Here is a 20,366-nt window from a genome sequence, read left to right as displayed (position 1 = left end):
AAAGATTTACAGTCCCAAGGAAGCAAAGAAAAGGAGTGAAGGGAGAAACATCTACAGTCTCAAGGAACCGAAGAAAAGGAGTGAAGGGAGGAACATCTACAGTCCCAAGGAAGCAAAGAAAAGGAGTGGAGAGAAAGATTTACAGTCCCAAGGAAGCAAAGAAAAGGAGTGGAGAGAAAGATTTACAGTCCCAAGGAAGCAAAGAAAAGGAGTGAAGGGAGAAACATCTACAGTCTCAATGAAGCGAAGAAAAGGAGTGAAGGGAGGAACATCTACAATCCCAAGGAAGCAAAGAAAAGGAGTGAAGGGAGAAACATCTACAGTCCCAAGGAAGCAAAGAAAAGGAGTGAAGGGAGAAACATCTACAGTCCCAAGGAAGCAAAGAAAAGGAGTGAAGGGAGAAACATCTACAGTCCCAAGGAAGCAAAGAAAAGGAGTGAAGGGAGAAACATCTACAGTCCCAAGGAAGCAAAGAAAAGGAGTGAAGGGAGAAACATCTACAGTCCCAAGGAAGCAAAGAAAAGGAGTGAAGGGAGAAACATCTACAGTCCCAAGGAAGAAAAGAAAAGGAGTGAAGGGAGGAACATCTACAGTCCCAAGGAAGAAAAGAAAAGGAGTGGAGAGAAAGATTTACAGTCCCAAGGAAGCAAAGAAAAGGAGTGAAGGGAGAAACATCTACAGTCCCAAGGAAGCAAAGAAAAGGAGTGAAGGGAGGAACATCTACAGTCCCAAGGAAGCAAAGAAAAGGAGTGAAGGGAGAAACATCTACAGTCCCAAGGAAGCAAAGAAAAGGAGTGAAGGGAGGAACATCTACAGTCCCAAGGAAGCAAAGAAAAGGAGTGAAGGGAGAAACATCTACAGTCCCAAGGAAGCAAAGAAAAGGAGTGAAGGGAGGAACATCTACAGTCCCAAGGAAGCAAAGAAAAGGAGTGAAGGGAGAAACATCTACAGTCCCAAGGAAGCAAAGAAAAGGAGTGAAGGGAGGAACATCTATGGTCCCAATGAAGCCAGGAAAAGGGGTGGAGGGAGAAAGATTTACAGTCCTCCCTCCACTCCTTTTCCTGCTTTGTTGAGACTGTAAATCTTTTCCCTTCCACTCCTTTAACCTGGCTTCCTTGAGACTGTAGAGGTTGGGTGATGTTTTTAACACAATTCTACCACAAAAAAGAAAAGCAAGAACACAGTAGATGGCAAGCAGAGACAGTTAGATACTTTGGGTGGTGTGCTATACAACCACGCTTGCGTGGTTTCTACACACGTGTATATGTTATTCCTTATGGAAAGGGATATTGTGGACTGCAGCCTTAGTTATGTTGTGGTTGGCTCTTGGCCATCTCCTGCTCCGAGGACTGTGGGGGCTGGTTTGGGAGAATCCTCACGTTATCAGAGACCGGTTTTACTGCCAACAGCTTCAGACATTGAAGCTTCTGTGTCAAGGGAAGATTCTGGGAGTGAAGCAGGATCAGATGAGGAGGGAGTTACAGGCAGCCCATTAGCTAATTACCCCATTAGTGAGTTATCATCGTCATTAGACTCGGAGGAAGAGGGATTCATAGATGCTCACAGGCGCAGGTTTATGACAAGTAGGGAACAACTGCGCAAGTATTATAGAAAATAAGGAAGAACACCTGAGGCTGGGGTAATTAGGCTAATGGGGCTGCTGATAAATTGCCAGTGTTGTGAGCGTGCGTGGGATATTATCGTTTTAGTGAGAGAGAAGTGCTGTTTGCTTTTGAACTGCTTCAGGATTTACAAGGACCTTTTTGAACAATTCAGAGTTAAGTACAGCTTGAGTACTCTTGAAGGGGGATGGCTGTGACGTCTTCACAGCTGCCTTTTATCTGCTCTGCTTTTGTTTTTGCTTTTCACAGCATTCCAGGCTCGTGGTTTGTGGGAGAGCACTTTGGCTGATTTAAAGTGCGTGTGTACAATATTTTTCTATTGATAAATTGACTCTGTGTACTTTATAACAGTTTGTGTTTGAATTTAAACTTTGGACTTAATTGGGGCTCGTAACGTGAAGCGCGGCATAACAGAATAATTTCCCACCCCTCAGACACACACCGTTCAGGTTTTGTGGCCTGTTCCTGTTTGCTTTTGTTTTTCCTGCACTTGTTTTTGTAATGGCTGCTGGTATGGCTGAGATGCAGGCTGTTTTTGAGGCCCTCCGTTTGGAAATACAAAATCTGACACAGACGGTGGCTGCTCTGCAGAACCAGGTGGACGTGTTATCACAGCAGCCAGCCCCTCCCCCTGTGCAGCCAGTGGTTGCTGCTCCACAGCCCTTGCCACGGAGGAAATGTTTTGTGGTTATACCTGAGAGGTTTTGGGGCAAACGTAGCATGTTTCCTGCCTTCCTCAGCCAGGTGCAGCTGTTTATCAATGCACAAATGATACATTTTCCCAGGGATGCAAAGAAGGTGGCTTTCCTGTGCAGCTTGTTGGCCGGCCCCGCTGCCGCATGGGTATCACCATTGCTGGACCGAGATGATCTGCTGCTGCAGGACTACACCGTTTATTGAAACCAGTTGCGATGGCAGTTTGCAGATCCAGTGCGGGAGCAGATGGCCACGAAGGCGTTGAAGCAGTTGAAACAAGGCTCGTGCCCGTTGGCGGAATATATGAGTGACTTTCGCGGCCTCATGGTGCAGGGGCAATGGAATGACGCCGCGTTGATGGAAGCGTTCCAGGACGGTTTGTCTGAGGTTATGTTGGACGAGCTGGTTCACGAGGCCCTGCTGTGCACTCTGGATGGGCTGGAGCAGCACTGCCTGGACATAGAAGCCCGGCTGCTGGCCCGAGAAGAGCGTCGGACTGGGTGGTGCCAGCCTTGCCTCCTCATGGCGGATCGTGCATCTCCGGTGGAACCAATAGATGTGAGCTTCGCCAGATCCCGCATGACCACTGAGGAGAGGGCTCATCGACATGCATCACATTTGTGTTAGTATTGCAGGGGGGAAGGTCATTTTGCGAATGCCTGTCCTTGCAAATGGCGGAACACGGCTGCTGCTGCTGTCCCGATCACTCCCGTACCGATGGCCGCCATCCTGACTCCTCCAGGACAGATTCCCGAGACTGCACCTCATGTTTCAACCACAGTTCCTGATTCCTCGGTGTCGGTTCCTGTGACCCTGACTTCTCAGCTGGAAGCTCAGTGAGGAAATGAGGGGAGCCCGGCTTGGTGGCAATGTTAGGTTGGGCCGGTATTCAACCCTCTCCGGACTCTTTGGCCGATGACCCCGGCTCGTATCAACACAACTCTTGCAGTACAACTCCATGTAGACCGTCGTACCTGGCATCACGCGGCTCTTGCCCTCATGGTTTCGGGGGCCACCATGAACTTCTTGGACGAGGTTTTCGCGTAGAGACATTCTTTGCCATTGTGTCCTGTGGAAATGTTTGATGGGTGAGTTTTGTTGTCCAGACCCATCCGGTTCCAGACCTTGCCGGTGCATATGGTCATCGGGACCCACGAGGAGGCTGTCCAGTTCTACGTCACCCAAGGCCTCTATTTTCCTGTAGTTTGGGGATTGTTTTGGTTACATGCGCACGATCTCACATCTCAGAACATAGTCACCTTTTCAAGTCTGCAGTATGTGGACCATCACCGTCATGTTTGCGCTGCTCAAGGGCCCGGGATCCCCGCGGCTGTTTTACCCGAGTGCCTTACAGAATTCACTGATGTTTTGAACGAGAAGGATTGGTTGCCGCCGCATCAGCCATATGATTGTGCCATTGAATTCTCCTGATGCCAAGCTTCCTGCCGGTCGGTTATATTCCATGTCTGAACCCAAACTAGTGGCCCTCAAGGACTTCATTGACAAGAATCTTGCTAAAGGGTTCATCAGGCCCTTGACCTTGCCTCTGTCCATGCCTGTTTTGTTTGTTAAGAAAAATACTGGGGACTTACGTTTGTGCTGTGATTACCAACGCCTGAATGCTATCACGGTGCGCAAACAGTGCCCATTGCCGTTGATTTCTGAGTTAATGGAATGCCTGTGAGCTCTAAAGTGTTTTCCAAGATCGATCTACGCAGTGCATATAATTTGGTGCGGATATGACCGGGGGATGAGTGTAAAATGGCGTTCAGCACCGGTATGGGCATTTTGAGTACACTGTTATGCCCTTCAGTCTCACCAATGCCCCGGCAGTCTTCCAGCACCTGATGAACGAAGTGTTCAGGGATATGCTAGACCATTTTGTGGTCATTTACCTTGACAACATTCTTGTGTACTCCCCATTACAGTCCAGTCATTTGTGGCATTTCCGCCGGGTTCTGCACCATTTGCAAGAGCAGAGTTTATATGCCAAGGTGGAGAAGTGTCAGTTTTTTCAAACCACCATTGAATTCCTGGGACACGTCGTTTCTCCAGGGTGCATAGCCATGGACCCGGGCAAGGTGTCGGCTCTCAAAACCTGGCAACCCCCGCGGATGAAGGACATGCAGAGATTGTTGGGGTTTGCGAATTGTTATCACTCGTTCATCCCAAGTTTTGCCACCCTGACCACGCCCCTCACTGGTCTGTTGCAGAAACACGTGCCATTTCAATGGGGTGGGGTTGAGGAGCAGGCCTTTGTGGCTCTCAAGGACGCTTTTATGAAGGAACCTCTGCTGCAGCATCCAGACCTGCATCGGCCGTTTGTCGTGGAGACCGACGCTTCTGATGTCACCATCGGCGCTGTGCTTCTTCAGGTCCGTCCAGAGGGTGGCACTCTGTTCCCGTGCACCTACCAATCCCGCAAGCTCACACCCTCAGAACGGAATTATACGATCTGGGAGAAAGAATTGTTGGCTGTCAAGTCTGCATTCGAGACGTGGAGGCATCATCTCGAAGGAGCTCGGCACCAGGTGGAGGTCCGGACGGATAATCGGAATCTGGAGTTCCTGCAAACAGCCCGAAAGTTGAACCAACGACAGATACATTGGTCGTTCTTCTTTGTGCAGTTCAATTTTTGGATCCAGTACACGCCGAGTTATCAAAACCCTTGAGCGGATGCTTTATCTTGAAAATCTGAGTTTATGCAACCCAAAGAACTGGCCCCCTTACAAACTATCCTGCCCATGGAAGCTTTGGCTGCCACCCTTGACCCCATCGATTTGCAGAGGCGTATTCGAGAGATGCAGCGGGGGATGGTTTTGTGGCACAGCGGATGCGGGAGATGGAGCCCAATTTTCCCTGGACATTTGTGGATGGACAGTACCGAGGGCAGTTGTATGTGCCAGCAGGGCCACTTCACAGTTTAATCATGTCCCAATGTCAGTACAATCCCGCCGCTGGTCATTTCGGATTGTTCAAGACGTTGGATTTAGTATCCCGAACGTTCTGGTGGCCACGGCTCCATGATGATGTACAATCCTATGTCAACACTTGTGAACATTGTTGTGCGGCCAAGTCCGCTACAAGGGCCCCACCAGGATTGTTACAGCCATTGCCAATGCCCACGAGGCCGTGGGGAGCTGTGTCCATGGACTTTGTAACTCATTTGCCAGTGTCTTCGGGGTTCACCACGGTGATGGTGGTGGTGGACATGCTGACTAAAATGGCACATTTTGTTCCATGCTGCCGAGCGTCCACAGTTCATGTCACTGCCCAACTATTGCTACAGAACATTTTCTGGCTCCATGGCCTTCCAAATCAGGTGGTGTCGGACCGGGGGACTCAGTTCACGTTATGGTTCTGGAGGAAACTCATGTCTGCTTTACAGGTGCAGGTTTGTCTCGCATCGACACAGCACCCTCAGACTGATGGTGGCACCGAGAAGGTCATTGGCATTCTCAAGCAATACTTGCGGTGTTTTGTGTCGGACCGGCAGTCAGACTGGTAACACTGTCTCCCGGTGGCCAAGTTTGCTTTCAATAACTCCCGTCATACATCCATACGAATCACGCCCTTCTATGCCAATTATGAGTTCCATCCTCGGTTCTTTCCACTAACCCTGTTAGACTCCCCAGTCCCGACGGCGGAGGACTTTCTCTCAGAACTTCACACGGTGCATGAGATGGTGAAATGAATCTGCTCAATGCCAAGGAGGATTACAAGCAATTTGCTGATCGGTCCCGGCGAGACGTCCCCCCCCATTGGCTGTTGGAGATCAGTTGTGGCTGTCCATGAAGTACATTGCCTCAGAGTTGCCCCGTTGAAAGTTAGATCCACGATTCATGAGCCCTTTCCCCGTCGAGCAGGTCATCAATCCTGTGGCGTATCTTCTAACCCTGCCTGCCAACGTGCGAGTTCACCCGATGTTTCATCGTTCCCTATGGGTTCCTGTTCATCCTGACTGCCCGCTCTGTCCTAGCGTACCCACCCTGCCTGCACCCTGTGTTCGGGATCACCTGCCCGACGTCATGATCCACGCCATTCGGGACTCCCGTTACGTGGACGATTGCTTCCAGTATTTAGTGCAATGGGTTGAGGGTGAGCCAGATGATTGCTTTTAGATGGACTGGTGGATGCTCCCGCAGGATTCAGGGGAGGGGCCTTCAGGGGGAGATGGTGTTGTGGTTGGCTCTGGGCCAGCTCCTGCTCTGAGGACTGTGGGGGTTTGGGAGAACAGATTAGTTTTGGGAAGATTTTGTCTCCTTTCTGTTTAATTAGTTGATGTTTGTGGATTGGGGGTGATATCCTGAGCAGTTGGAGCTTGCAGACTACTTAGCTGTTTTGTAATGTGTGTCTGGGGTGTAACCATTTTGGTTTGGCTGCGAGTTTGTGGTCTGGTCATATGTTTACGGTGTTTGTCATTGCTTTGTGTACATGTCCCGAGTCTTCAGAGAGGGGCTGCATACAAATCTAATAAATTATTATTATTATTATTATTATTATTATTATTATTATTATTATGTCAGAGGGGGCTGCAACAGTTGGGGGCACTGCAGTAGTCTGGCTTCTGGGTGGTGGTTGTATTTGGTCTGCAGGGTAGGTATGGGTTTGGGTCTGGTGGAGGTGATTGGTGGTAGTGTCCTCTGTTGTTCTGGGACTGGTTTCAGTTTGTATGGCTGGGATATGTTTGTTAATGAGGGCTGGTTTCCAGATGTCTGGTAGGCAGGAGGTATCATCACATTTGCTCATATTGTGGGGGTGTTTTTCTATCTCAGTGGCTTCCATGATTATTCTTTTGTTGTAGTGTTCAGTTTTGGAAATTAATTTAGTTCTGTCAAAATCAATTTCCTGTCCTGTAATTTTGAAGTGTTGGAAATGGGAGGAAGTTTTTTGTTCTTTTCTTAATGCATTCTTATAATAATTAATAATAATTTATTAGATTTGTATGCCACCCCTCTCCGAGGACTCGGGGCGGCTCACAACAAGTAAAAGCATCATATACAAATCCAATATTAAATCAGTTTTTAAAAAACCTTATTAAAAACAATCACACAACCTAAACAAACCATACATATACCAAGACAGCTAAGGATATAGCTCTCCGAGGGAGTCAGTAATCCCCCCCCCCAGGGTGATGAACGGACAGATGGAATTGTCCTTGGGAGGCAGAACCCCCAGCCACTCCGTCTTGTCAGGGTGGAGCCTGTTGACACCCATCCAGACACCAACAGCCTCCAGGCACCGGCACATCACTTCCACTGCTTCGCTGACTGGACATCGGGTGGAAATGTACAACTGGGTATCATGTAAAATCTGCGCAGCCACATACATTGGACAAACTAATAGGAGAGTAAATGCACATGTTGGAGAACATGAGGCAGATATAGTGGGAGCCGTGGGGCAAGCTGTTCTGGGGGGAGAAGGGATCGCTGCCTGAGCCCATCTCGGGGTACTGGTGACGAGAGGGCACACAATGACTTGTGGACTTCAGCTCCCAGAATTCCTCAGCCATCAGGAATAGTGTTGGGCGAACCCAACGAAGTTCGGGTCCAGCGAACTCACCTGAACTTTGCCGTGAAGTTCGGGTGAGTTCGCCGGACCCGAATCCGAGCAGCAGCAAGCCTCTGCGGCATCCTTTTCTGTAAAAATGTCTCCGTGACGTCAAAGCCCCGCCCCCAGAATCCCCTTGTGGGATTCCACACCTCCTTTTGTTTGCGGCGTTTGACGGTGTTCCAGCGAACGCCGAACCCGAACCTGAACGTTACGTGAACTTTGCAAGTTCTGTTCGCCCAACACTTCTAATCATGAATTCTGGGAGTTGACGTCCACAATTCATAAATCATTCTGCAACCACATCTTAGATGCCAGGAGGAGTTGGTGAACTGGGCAAATTGGTGCCGGTCTCTTGTCTTTCCCGCACCTCCATTTTCTCAATACGTCTCTCTCTCTCTTTTTAATACCCCTCCCTCAGGTTCACTTTTTCAACAGTTTTTTCTACGATAAGCTACGAACCAGGGGGTACGAGGGCGTGAAGCGTTGGACCAAAAATGTAAGTTGCAAGGGGTTTTTTAAATTATTATTCCCTCCTTCCACCAGCCTCCCTTTGCAACCCCCCCCCCCCCCCCGTGGCCGAGTGGACGGGAAAGGGAATTGCAGGTATTCCTCAGCGTAACGACCACCACTGTCACTAAATGAGATGCCGGTGGAGGGAATTCTGCCCCGTTTTGCAAGTTTTTCTCACTGCAGTAGTGGAATTAGCGGTGTAGTCATTAAGCGACTCCGTTACCTCCCCTTCGTGATTGGCCGAAGGTCATTAAAAAGAGGATCTCGGGACACCCCCAGGACACCTTGACCTGTCATAAACACGAGCCAGGGAAACATATGGGAGTTGTAGTCCAGCCGACCCAAACGGTTTCAATCTAAACAAGTGCCAAATTATGCACATCGGGGCAAAGACCCCCAATTATACCTACCAGCTGATGGGGACCAAGCTTTCTGAGACAACCCCAGAAAGGGATCTTGGGGTTTTGGTGGACAGCTCAATGAAGAGGTCAACCCAGTGCGCAGCAGCAGTAAAAAAAAGCAAATTCCATGCTTGGCCTGATTAGGAAGGGAATCAAAAATAAGTCAGTAAGTGTTGTATTGCCTCTGTACAAATCAATAGTGAGACCACACTTGGAGTCCTGTGTACAGTTCTGGTCACCTCATCTCAAGAAGAATAGAATGGAACTGGAAAAGGTGCAAAAAAGGGCAACAAGAATGACCAAGGAAATGGAGCCCCTCCCTTATGAAACCAGGTTGCAAGGCCTTGGTCTCTTCAGCCTTGAAAGACGGTGCTTAAGGGGGGACTTGATCGAAGTGTATAAAATCCTGCATGGGACAGAAAAGGTGGAGAGAGAAAAATTCTTTTCTCCATCACACAATACTAGGACGAGGGGCCCCTCCCTAAAGCTCATAGGTAGGAAAGGGAGGACAAATCAAGGGAAATATTTCTTCACCTAGAGGGTCCTTGGTTGATGGGATTCACTTCCAGAAGAGGCCCTGACAGCTGTCATCCTGGAGAGCTTCAAGGCAGGATTAGACAAATTCAGGGATGCCAAGTGTATATAGGTGGTGATTGACATGGATGTCCAAGTGCCGCCTCTATGTGGATGGAGACAGGCAGGGTTCCCTTGGGTCCCATTTGTTGGGGGTCCAGGGAAAGGGAGGGTCTTGCCTTCTCTTTCTGTTCAAGATCCCCATGGACAATAGGGGGGCCACTGTGGGACACAGAAGGCTGGACTCGAGGGGCTTTGGCCCGATTCAGAGGGCTCTTCTTAGGTTCTTAGGTTCTTAAGGGTTCTGTTGGAGCAGGGCAGCACCCCAAAACCTCTGGCCCACCCCAGAAGCCTCAGGGTCTGAACCCCCAGTGCCCCTTCCTCGCCTACACCAGCCAGGTAGGGGGCAGGTGAGGCCAGGTCCTGCTGCTGAGCTCCTCGGCTGTCCCGTCTTCTCCCCCTCCCCCCCAGGTGGACATTTTTAATAAAGAGATCCTGTTGATCCCGATCCACCTGGAGGTTCATTGGTCGCTGATCTGTGTGGATGTGAGGCAGAAGAAGATCATCTACCTGGATTCCCAGCGGACCCTCAATCGGCGGTGTCCCAAGGTAAGGACGGGCCCAGGGAAAAGGAGACCTTGATTTTTATTTTTGCTGCTGTTTTGTTTTTCTCACGTCTTGATTATAAAGACAAAACAAGGGAAGGAATCGGCAATATAAATAGAAAAGTGAAGTGATTGAGGAATTAAAAGGAAATTAAAAGAGAGCCAGGGTGGCGCAGCAGGTATATCCCTGTGTTGCTGGGGAGAGGCAGATATGGCGGGGGTCACAGAGTTAGCCGTTCCAGGGGAACGAGAGACCGTTGCTTAATAACGGTCCCTTGTTCCAACTCTGTGAGCCCAATCTTGGGTACTGGTGATGAGTGTAACTCTGGCCCTGGACTCAGGTTGCTGCTCCTTAATGCCAGGTCGGTGGTAAATAAAGCTCTCCTCATCCGGGATTTGATCCTGGATGAGGAGGCCGACCTGGCATGTATCACTGAAACCTGGCTGGGCCCGGAGGGAGGTGTTCCTCTCTCCGAAATTTGCCCAGCTGGGTTTCAGATATGGCATCAACCTCGACCCCAGGGAAGGGGGGGAGGAGTGGCTATTATAGCCAGGGAGAGCCTTTGCCTACGTGGACTCATTGCTCCGGAAATTGCGGGTTGCGAGTCTCTCTTGATGAGGTTGGACTTAGGGGTTCAGGTGGGCTTATTTCTCACGTACCTGCCTCCCAGCTGCGTGTCAAAAGCCCTGCCTGTGCTACTCGAGGAGGTAGCCGGGTTGGCGGTGGAGTTCCCCAGACTCATTGTCTTGGGGGACTTCAACCTGCCGTCACTCGGCGAAACCTCGGGGTTGGCACAGGAGTTCATGGCCACCATGACAGCCATGGACCTGACTCAAGTAGTACGGGGTCCAACTCATGAGGGGGGGCACGCACCTGACATGGTATTCCTTTCCGAGCAACTGAGCAATGGTCTGAGACTAAGGGGCTTAGATGCGTTGCCTTTGTCATGGTCAGACCATTTTCTACTACGGCTTGACTTCCTGGCTCCAATCCTTCCCCGCAGGGAGGCGGAACCAATGAAGATGTTCCGCCCCAGACGCCTAATGGATCCAGAGGGTTTCCAGACGGCGCTTGGGGTTATTCCAGAGGCACTCATCCACAGTTCGGCAGAGTCTCTTGCGGAGGCCTGGAATACGGCTGCTGCGGAGGCTCTCGACCGGATTGCGCCTTTGCGACCTCTCCGTGGCGCTAGACCCCGTAGAGCTCCATGGTTCAACGAGGAGCTCCGGGAGTTGAAACGCCAGAAGAGACGTCTAGAGAAGCGATGGAGGAAGAGTAGGTCTGAATCTGATCGAACACTTGTAAGAGCTTTTATTAAGACTTACAAAGTGGCGCTCAAGGCGGCAAGATGCGCGTACCATGCCGCCTTGATTGCATCAGCGGAATCCCGCCCGGCCGCTCTGTTTAGGGTGACCCGCTCCCTTCTTAATCAGGGGGGAGTTGGGGAGCCCTTGCAGAGTAGTGCCGAGGAGTTTAACACGTTTTTCGCTGATAAAGTCGCTCAGATCCGGGCCGACCTCGACTCCAATTGTAAAACAGAGTCGGCTGACAACGAGTCAGTCGAGGTGACTGGGGCTAAACGTCTTTGTCCATCTGTCTGGGAGGAGTTTGACTTGGTGACACCTGATGAAGTGGACAAGGCCATTGGAGCTGTGAGTTCCGCCACCTGTTTACTGGATCCGTGTCCCTCCTGGTTGGTCTCGGCCAGCAGGGAGGTGACACGGAGCTGGGCCCAGGAGATTACCAACGCTTCCTTGGGGAGGGGAGTTTTTCCATCACTCTATAAAGAAGCGCTTGTGCGCCCCCTCCTCAAGAAGCCTTCCCTGGACCCAGCAGTACTTAACAACTATCGTCCAGTCTCCAACCTTCCCTTCATGGGGAAGGTTGTCGAGAAGGTGGTGGCACTCCAGCTCCAGCGGTCCTTGGAAGAAGCCGATTATCTAGGTCCCCAGCAGTCGGGCTTCAGGCCCGGTTACAGCACGGAAACCGCTTTGGTCGCGTTGATGGATGATCTCTGGCGGGCCCGGGACAGGGGTTTATCCTCTGTCCTGGTGCTCCTCGATCTCTCAGCGGCTTTCGATACCATCGACCATGGTATCCTTCTGCACCGGTTGGAGGGGTTGGGGGTGGGAGGCACTGTTCTTCAGTGGTTCTCCTCCTACCTCTCTGGCCGGTCGCAGTCGGTGTTAGTGGGGGGTCAGAGGTCGACTCCGAGGTCTCTCCCTTGTGGAGTACCCCAGGGGTCGGTCCTCTCCCCCTTGCTATTTAACATCTACATGAAACCGCTGGGTGAGATCATCCAAGGACATGGGGTGAGGTATCATCAATATGCCGATGATACCCAGCTTTACATCTCCACCCCATGCCCAGTCAACGAAGCGGCGGAAGTGATGTGCCGGTGCCTGGAGGCTGTTGGGGCCTGGATGGGTGTCAACAGACTCAAGCTCAACCCGGATAAGACGGAGTGGCTGTGGGTTTTGCCTCCCAAGGACAATCCCATCTGTCCGTCCATTACCCTGGGGGGGGAATCATTGACCCCCTCAGAGAGGGTCCGCAACTTGGGCGTCCTCCTCGATCCACAGCTGACATTAGAGAACCACCTTTCGGCTGTGGCGAGGGGGGCGTTTGCCCAGGTTCGCCTGGTGCACCAGTTGCGGCCCTATCTGGACCGGGACTCATTACTCACAGTCACTCACGCCCTCATCACCTCGAGGCTCGACTACTGTAATGCTCTCTACATGGGGCTACCTTTGAAAAGTGTTCGGAAACTTCAGATCGTGCAGAATGCAGCTGCGAGAGCAGTCATGGGCTTACCCAGGTATGCCCATGTTTCACCATCACTCCGCAGTCTGCATTGGCTGCCGATCAGTTTCCGGTCACAATTCAAAGTGTTGGTTATGACCTTTAAAGCCCTTCATGGCACTGGACCAGAATATCTCCGAGACCGCCTTCTGCCGCACGAATCCCAGCGACCGATTCGGTCCCACAGAGTGGGCCTCCTCCGGGTCCCGTCAACTAAACAATGCCGGTTGGCGGGCCCCAGGGGGAGAGCCTTCTCTGTGGCGGCACCGGCCCTCTGGAACCAACTCCCCCCGGAGATCAGAACTGCCCCTACTCTTCCTGCCTTCCGTAAACTCCTCAAAACCCACCTTTGCCGTCAGGCATGGGGAAACTAAATATCTCCCCCTGGGCACGTTGAAGTTATATATGGTATGCTTGTATGTGTGTATGTTAGTATTGGGGATTCTCTTAAACTTGTAATATTTTAATTAATTGGATTGTATTGGATTGTTTTTCACTTGTTGTGAGCCGCCCCGAGTCTTCGGAGAGGGGCGGCATACAAATCCAAATAATAAAATAAAAAAATAAAAAAATAGAGTGCTGTACTGCAGGCCACTGAAGCTGACGGTAGATCTGTAGGTCAGCAGTTCAAATCTCATCACTGGCTCCACGTTGACTCAGCCTTCCATCCTTCCGAGGTGGGCCAAATGAGGACCCGGATTGTGGGGGCCATAGGCTGGGGGCTCTGTTAAGAAAGTGCTATTGCTAACATGTTGTAAGCCACCCTGAGTCTAAGGAGAAGGGCGGCATAAAAATTGAATAAATAAAATAAAAATAAATAAACAAACAAACAAATAAATAAATGGATGAGTAGGAGTTGAAATTTTAGAGTAAGTTTTCTCTTTTCCTTTTTTCGTCCCTCTGATTTGTTTTTCTTTCTTTATTATTACCATCACCCTCTAGTTTTCTCTGAGGAGAGTGTTAATTGTTTAGAACGGGACTTATATAATCAGTTAAGAACGATGAGTGTTCTGTTCCGTTTATATAAATGAATGGATAATGTTGGGTTTTTTTAGGGGGAGGGGTTATATTTTTTTTAATTTTTTGTCCAAAATAAAATAAAACATACGTGATATAAAAGAAACCCAGCATCCGTGCCTAAAGATATTAATATGTAACATTCTCTTCTTACGTCAGACAGTCTAAACTACCCTGTTTTCCTTTCTGACCATCCTCTCTTCCATCTCTGAACCTTTAAAAATCAACTCATTTACAAAATTTGTATTTGTAAGAGCACAAGCTAGAATTCAATATCCATCCTCTTATATAAATAATATGCCCATATCTGTTAAAGTCTGTTGGAGTTCGCTTATTCCAGCCTTCTTTTTAGTTTTGTTCTAAACACAAATTTATCATAAGATTATCACTTCTCTCTAATTGAGCTATTCTCACCTGTGTTGCCTCATTTATGTTCCTTCAAAAAATAGCTTTCAATTTTAATTGTTTTTAATTTCCATCCATTCATAAAATCTTCCCCAGACTTTATAATAGTCACACGCTTCTTTGCCCTTAAGTCTCAAAGTCAGCTTATTCGTTTCTCCACATTCTAAAATTTCCCTTAAAATTTCTCTCTCACTTGGTATCCTATTCAACTCCCAGTTTTGAGCATATGCCGTTCTAGCTGCAGTCACAATGTGTACAGTTCAATATATTTCTCCTTTATTAAAGTACTCTGGTAGAATCCCTAAAAGGAAACATTTCTGGTTTGAGTGACGGGTTAACTTTTGAGTTTGAATGTAAATTTTCTCTTAGTATTAAAAGGCGGACTTCGAAAAATTAGGGAGGCTAAAATATCTCGATTGCTTTGTTGGAATGGAATTTTTCGGAGGGTGAGGGAGAGGATTTTAACTTTGAATGAAGTAAAAAAAAATATTACGAAGAATAAGTTGTGGGATGGCAATGGGGTGCCTGCCACTGCCGTCTAACGTGCCTCCCCCCTCTTCTTCCTCCCCACCCACCCACCCACCCAATAGCACATCTGCAGGTACCTGCAAGCCGAAGCGGATAAGAAGAATTGTCCCAACTTCCGAGAGGGCTGGAGAGGGGTTTTCCAGATGGTGGGTGTCTCTTCCCAGGCACTGGGGTGGGTGGGAGCTAGAGGGGGGGGGGCTCCAAGGGACTGGGCTCTCCTTCGGGTTCCTCTCCCCGAGCCAGGAGGCTCTTCAGCTGCAGACGGCTGGGGTCTCTTCTGCACCCACCCCCTCCCTCCCTCCTCTGGCTTCTTTGGGTGGCAGGGCAGCAGGCACTGTCCCCCCATCTTCCCGTGGCCTCCCTCCACGCAGTAGGTGCCTGGCCTCATGAAGGGTGGGTGGTGTGTCAGGCATCGGAGCACTAGAACTCCCCGGCTCCTGGGGATTGGCCCAAAGTCACCCAGCTGGCTTTTGTGCCTAAGGTGGGACTAGAACTCACCGTCTCCTCGGCATTGGCACAGAGTCACCTATTCGGCTTTCATGCGTAAGGTGGGACTAGAACTCCCAGTCACTTAGCTAGCTTTCATGCCTAAGACTAGAACTCCCCATCTCCTGGTGATTAAAATTCACCGTCTCCTGGGGATTGGCTCAAAGTCCCCCAGCTCAGTGTCATCCCTCAAACAGGACTAGAACTCACCGTCTCCTGGTGATTGGCACTAAGTCTCCCATTCGGCTTTCATGCCTAAGCAGGGACTAGAATTCCCCGTCTCCTGGGGATTGGCATTAAATCACTCGTTTGTCTTTCATGCCTAAGGTGGGACTAGAACTCCCTGTTCCCTGGTAATTAGCCCAAAGTCCCCCAGCTGAGTGTCATCCCTCAAACAGGACTAGAACTCCCCATCTCCTGGGGATTGGCCCAGAGTCACCCAATTGGCTTTCATGCCTAAGGCAGAATTATAACTCACCATCTCCTGGGTTTTAGGCTTACACCGCAACCATTGGATCAAACTGACCTTTTAATTTAGGGTGGATCCATAAACCCAGTCCTTTTCACCACCACCACCCCAAAAAATCTACCTTGATAGCTGTAAAAGAATAGAAGGTGCCAGACACCCCCCCCCCTGCCGCTGGGCGGAAGTGATCGCTCTGGGGGGGGGGGAGCAGAGGCGAGAATTGTGCTCAGGGATGTCAGGTGGGGCGGTTTGGCAGGTGTGAAACACGCAGGATGGGTGTCCAGGTTGAGGAAAGGGGGCTGACTATCCTTCTCAAAAGCATGGGAACCTTGTGGGCTGCGGACCTCCTGCTATCTCCCCCCCCCCCCCGGCCTGCCCTGACACCCCACTTTTTCCTTTTTTTCTCCCGCCCCAGAACATCGCCCGACAAAACAACGACAGTGATTGTGGCGCCTTCGTCCTGCAGGTGAGAGTTACCAGCTTGGAAAAGGGGGGGGGGCTGGCTCTTTGGGGGCGGGGGGGGTGTATGAAACCCAAGTCTGATGGAAAAGGGGGCTTCCGGGCTCCTGAAGGGGAGGGGGAAGAAGAGGGATTTAGATTTAATTGGATTTTTATGCCTCCCCTCTCCGAGGACTCAGGCGGCTCACAGCATCTGCAGTAATGAACAATCCAATGAATAATATATTAAAAAACAATCCTTAAAATTCTGATTTAAAAAACCCCCATCATTTACCATTCATTCAACAATCATACGAGGAAACATTCCTTGTGTGTCAGGGAGGAAGATCTAAAGGCTCCAGGCCTGGCGGCAAAGATGAGTTTTTAAGCTCTTTCGGAAGGCGGGGGGGGGCGGGGGGATCCCTCCGGGGGGGGGGAGACTCTCTGAACTTGAAGACTTTTCGTGGCCTAACTAGGGAACGAGCTCAGTGCGAAGTGCATTTTTTTTAGCTCATGAAACGTTTGGCAGGAAAACCCCACCAAGTTCAGACAAGCCCCCGAGGACCCCACTGTCGTTGTCCTCTTCCTCCTCCTCCTTTCCATAACCCTTCCCCCCTTCCAGCCTTGATGACGCTCCCCAGTTGGGTCGTGAAACGTCTGCCAAAAAAATACCCCCCAAAACCAACCCCCACCCAACTCAGAGAGCACCGAAAAAAATTTAACAAATAGTTTTTATTGATTATAAACATTTTTTAAAAGACATTTATTTATTTACTTATTTATTGTTAGAGTTGAAAGGGGCCATGCAGGTCATCAAGTCCACCCCCTGCCTGAGCAGGAATCCTACAGCACCCCAGCCAAATAGCAGTCCAATCTCCTCTTGAAAATGTCCAGAGTTGAGGAGCTCACAACCTCCGCAGGCTACCTCTGTTCCACCAGTTGATCGCTCTGACCGTTAGGAAGTTCTTCCTTATTTCCAGGTTGAATCTCTCCTTGGTCAGCTTCCATCCGTTGTTCCTCGTCTGGCCCTCTGGTGCCCTGGAGAATAGAGTGACCTCTCTCTCCTTCTGTGGCAAACCCTCAAGTACCTGTAGACTGCTATCATGTCCCCCATGGCCCTCCTTTTCTCTAGGCTATCCTATTAAAATACAGATTTTAGACAAAACCTTGATGCTGTACTATATGTTGTAAACTGCCCCCAAGTCTTCGGAGAGGGGCGACACATAAATCCAATCAATAAGTAAATAATAGATAAAATAAATTTCCATATATATATACAAGTAAGTTAAAACTGCTTCCTCTGCAGTTCTCAATTATCAATCTGTTTCAACGGTTCAGAGAGCACCAAAGATTTGATGTGATGTGATGTGATTTGATTTGATTGAAAAAGAGCCCCCATTTCAACCCTGAGCTACATATAATTCTCTCTTATTGATCTTCGATCGGCTCCGAAAATTAAGGGAGACTAGGATAGATCTATTTTGGCCTTATTTTGGCCTCATCAGCTAGCCATACCCACTGGGACTTGAACCTGCAACCGTTGCCTTGTAAGGCAAAGAATTATCCTCTAGGCTACAGTATCCAATCCCTTCAGCTCTGCACCAGGGAAGGGTTACATATTTTTGTGTCGAATATATATAATTTATTTTTTCTGTTTCTCTTCCCACAGTATTCCAAATTCCTGGCCCTGGGCCTGCCCTTCACTTTCACACAGCAGGACATGCCGAAACTCCGCCGACAGATGTACAAGGAGCTGTGCCACTGCAAACTCCTGGCGTGACGGCCCCACCTTCGCGGCCGGACCACCCCGCGCCCCCTCTCCTCTTCCCCCTTCCCTCCGTCCCCCTCCCCACCTCGGGACGCCGCTAGCCCCATCATCCTTGGACCGGAGCAGCCGCAGGCCAGGATCGCCTCTTCATCCGGACAGAGGTGGGGGCGGGGGGGCAAACCACAATCTCCCCGGGTTTCAGCCAGAGACAAGGAGACTGTTCAAGGTTTGATCAACCGAGGGGGGGGGATCTGTTTTTTTAACCCAAATTATGCCCTGACCCTTTCTTTCTTTCTTTCTTTCTTTCTTTCTTTCTTTCTTTCTTTCTTTCTTTCTTTCTTTCTTTCTTTCTCTCTCTCTCTCTCTCTCTCTCTCTCTTTCTCTTTCGTTCTTTCTTGTAATTCTGTTTGGGTTCTTTGTTCCTACTTGAAACCTGGGCACAGAGTGGCATTTCACTCAAATCGAGGGGGTGAAAGGGTGGGTGGGGTCTGTTGGCATCGGGTGGGTGTGGCCAAGATGGCCCCCCCACCTGGCTCTCTGCGGGGGCTCCCTGCAGATTCCAAGAAACAGGGTGGGGAATCCTGAACTCAAGACCGGAAGAAGAGGTTGGGGCAACGGGAGACCCCCTGTGGCACATACACACACGTACCACCCCATCCCAGGCGATGTCAGTCTCTCCCAGGGTTTCACGATGTTAGTTCATATTGTATTTTTGCTTTCCCCCCCCTCGCCCCCCCCTGACAAAAAGGGGAAGGCGTTGGAAAAAGAGGGGAGAGGGCTGCGCTGGGGTCAGCCAGCAGGGGGGTGGGGTGGGGGCGAGGTTTCTACACTTGGGCCGAGATTAACTGAAAAGTGAGAAATTTTTTTTTATACAATGGCTGCCATTGTGGGTAATAAAAATTGTTCTTTGGAGACACCATTCAAGCCAAGTGGACTTGTGATAGCAAGAGCGACAGCGCTTAGACCCATGTGCCGCTTCCTAGTGTTTTTCCAGCAGTTCACAGACTCAGCATATTTGCCCCCCAACAATCTGGGTTCTCACCTGACACACACCCCCCCCTCGGAAGGATGGAAGGCTGAGTCAACCTGGAGCCGGTGGTGAGATTTGAACCGCTGAACTACAGCTGGCAGTCAGCTGAAGGAGCCGGCAGTGCTGTGCTCTAACCACTGCGCCACCCCGGCTCTTTGTGTGCGTGCTTGTATTGTTTCTGTGCTTCTGGATATGTGCTTGTGTTTGTGTGCTTTGTGTGTCTGCTTGTGGGTATGTGCTTGGGTGTTTGTGGGCTTCTGTGTTTTGCGTGTCTGCTTGTGCTTGTGGGTGTGTTGTGGGCTTGTGTGTATGCCTTTGGGCTTGTGTGCTTGTGGGTGTATGGCTCTGTTTATGTGGGTTTGTTTGTGGGCTTGTTTGTATTTGTGTGCTTCTGTGTCCGTGGGTGTGTGTTTATGCCCACGTGTTTGTGTGTTTGTGGGCTTCTGTGCTTTATAGCAATAGCCCCCAACAATCTGGGGCCTCATTTGACCCACCTGGGAAGGAGGGAAGGCTGAGTCAACCTGGAGCCGGTGGGGAGATTCGAACTGCTGAACTACAGCTAGCAGTCAGCTGAAGGAGCCTGCAGTGGTGCACTCTAACCACTCCGACTCTTGACAAATTCCACTTCAGACAAATAGCTGTCCAGTCTCATGTTTAAAAAAAACCTCCAGTGTTGGAGCAGTCACAACTTCCAGTGGCAGACTGTTCCACTGGTTCATTGTCTTCAGGGTTAGGAAATTCCTCCTTTATTCCAGGTTGCTTCTCTCCTCCATTGGTTGTTTCTCTTCGTCCCTCCTTCTGGGGCATCAGAGAATAGGTGGACCCCCTCCTCTATTTGGGGCAGCCCCTTAAGATATTTAATTTTAATTTAGTTACATTTATAAGCTGTCCAACCTCCTGTCGGACTCAAATGCCTGAGGTCCTTGACTTGCAACCACAAAATTGAACCCCAAAGTTTCCTGTCGGTAAGCCGGACAATTCCTTAAGCGAGCCTTCACCCCATTTTATCACCTTTCTTGACCACTGTCTTTGTCAAGTGGACAGCCACGCTTGATAAAAGCAAGTGACCTGGCCGTTAAGCGAATCCGGTTTTCCCTATTAACTTCGCTCTGGTCACAAAACGGGATCGCGTGACACTGGGTCACTGTGACCATCAATACCAGCTAGTTGATCCCAGAGTTTGACCCTGGGAATGCTTCGGAGGTTTGCAAACCATGAAAAATTGCTCCCGAGTTTTTGTTTTCACTGCTGGTTGTAAAATGCGAATGGTCACTGTGGAAGAAAAATGACAATGGTCAGTTTCCTTTCAAAGAGTGCTTGAAGAGTTGGGCAACGTATAAATTAGGTTAATAGATAAATTAGAATTTGCCACAAGAGAGGCTGCCCCATCGCCCCATTTTGAGAAAAGCCGCTTTTGTGCTCCAATCGGGGAAAAGGAATCCTCAATCTGAGTATTGTATTGGCA

General features: G+C 49.8%; 2 protein-coding genes across 3 annotated transcripts in view; one reads left to right on the top strand and one right to left on the bottom strand.

Annotated features, from left to right (window-relative positions):
• The window catches only part of SENP3 (SUMO specific peptidase 3), a 43,273-nt gene extending 24,483 nt beyond the window's left edge, over positions 1–18,790 (top strand). For both annotated transcript variants that reach the window (XM_070767344.1, XM_070767343.1), the window contains exons 7-11: positions 8,290–8,367; positions 9,827–9,964; positions 14,776–14,859; positions 16,081–16,131; positions 17,773–18,790. In XM_070767344.1, coding sequence (XP_070623445.1) covers positions 8,290–8,367; positions 9,827–9,964; positions 14,776–14,859; positions 16,081–16,131; positions 17,773–17,883 — 462 coding nt within the window. In that variant the 3' untranslated portion in view covers positions 17,884–18,790. The remainder of the gene's footprint in view (positions 1–8,289; positions 8,368–9,826; positions 9,965–14,775; positions 14,860–16,080; positions 16,132–17,772) is intronic.
• The window catches only part of LOC139175949 (asialoglycoprotein receptor 1-like), a 579,489-nt gene that overhangs the window by 70,229 nt on the left and 488,894 nt on the right, over positions 1–20,366 (bottom strand). The gene's annotated exons all lie outside the window — the stretch shown is intronic.

This window comes from Erythrolamprus reginae, chromosome Z, assembly GCF_031021105.1.
Source record: "Erythrolamprus reginae isolate rEryReg1 chromosome Z, rEryReg1.hap1, whole genome shotgun sequence".
NCBI lineage: Eukaryota > Metazoa > Chordata > Lepidosauria > Squamata > Dipsadidae > Erythrolamprus > Erythrolamprus reginae.
Note: the sequence above shows the minus strand (reverse complement) of the source record. Positions and strands in the feature narration are given on the sequence as shown.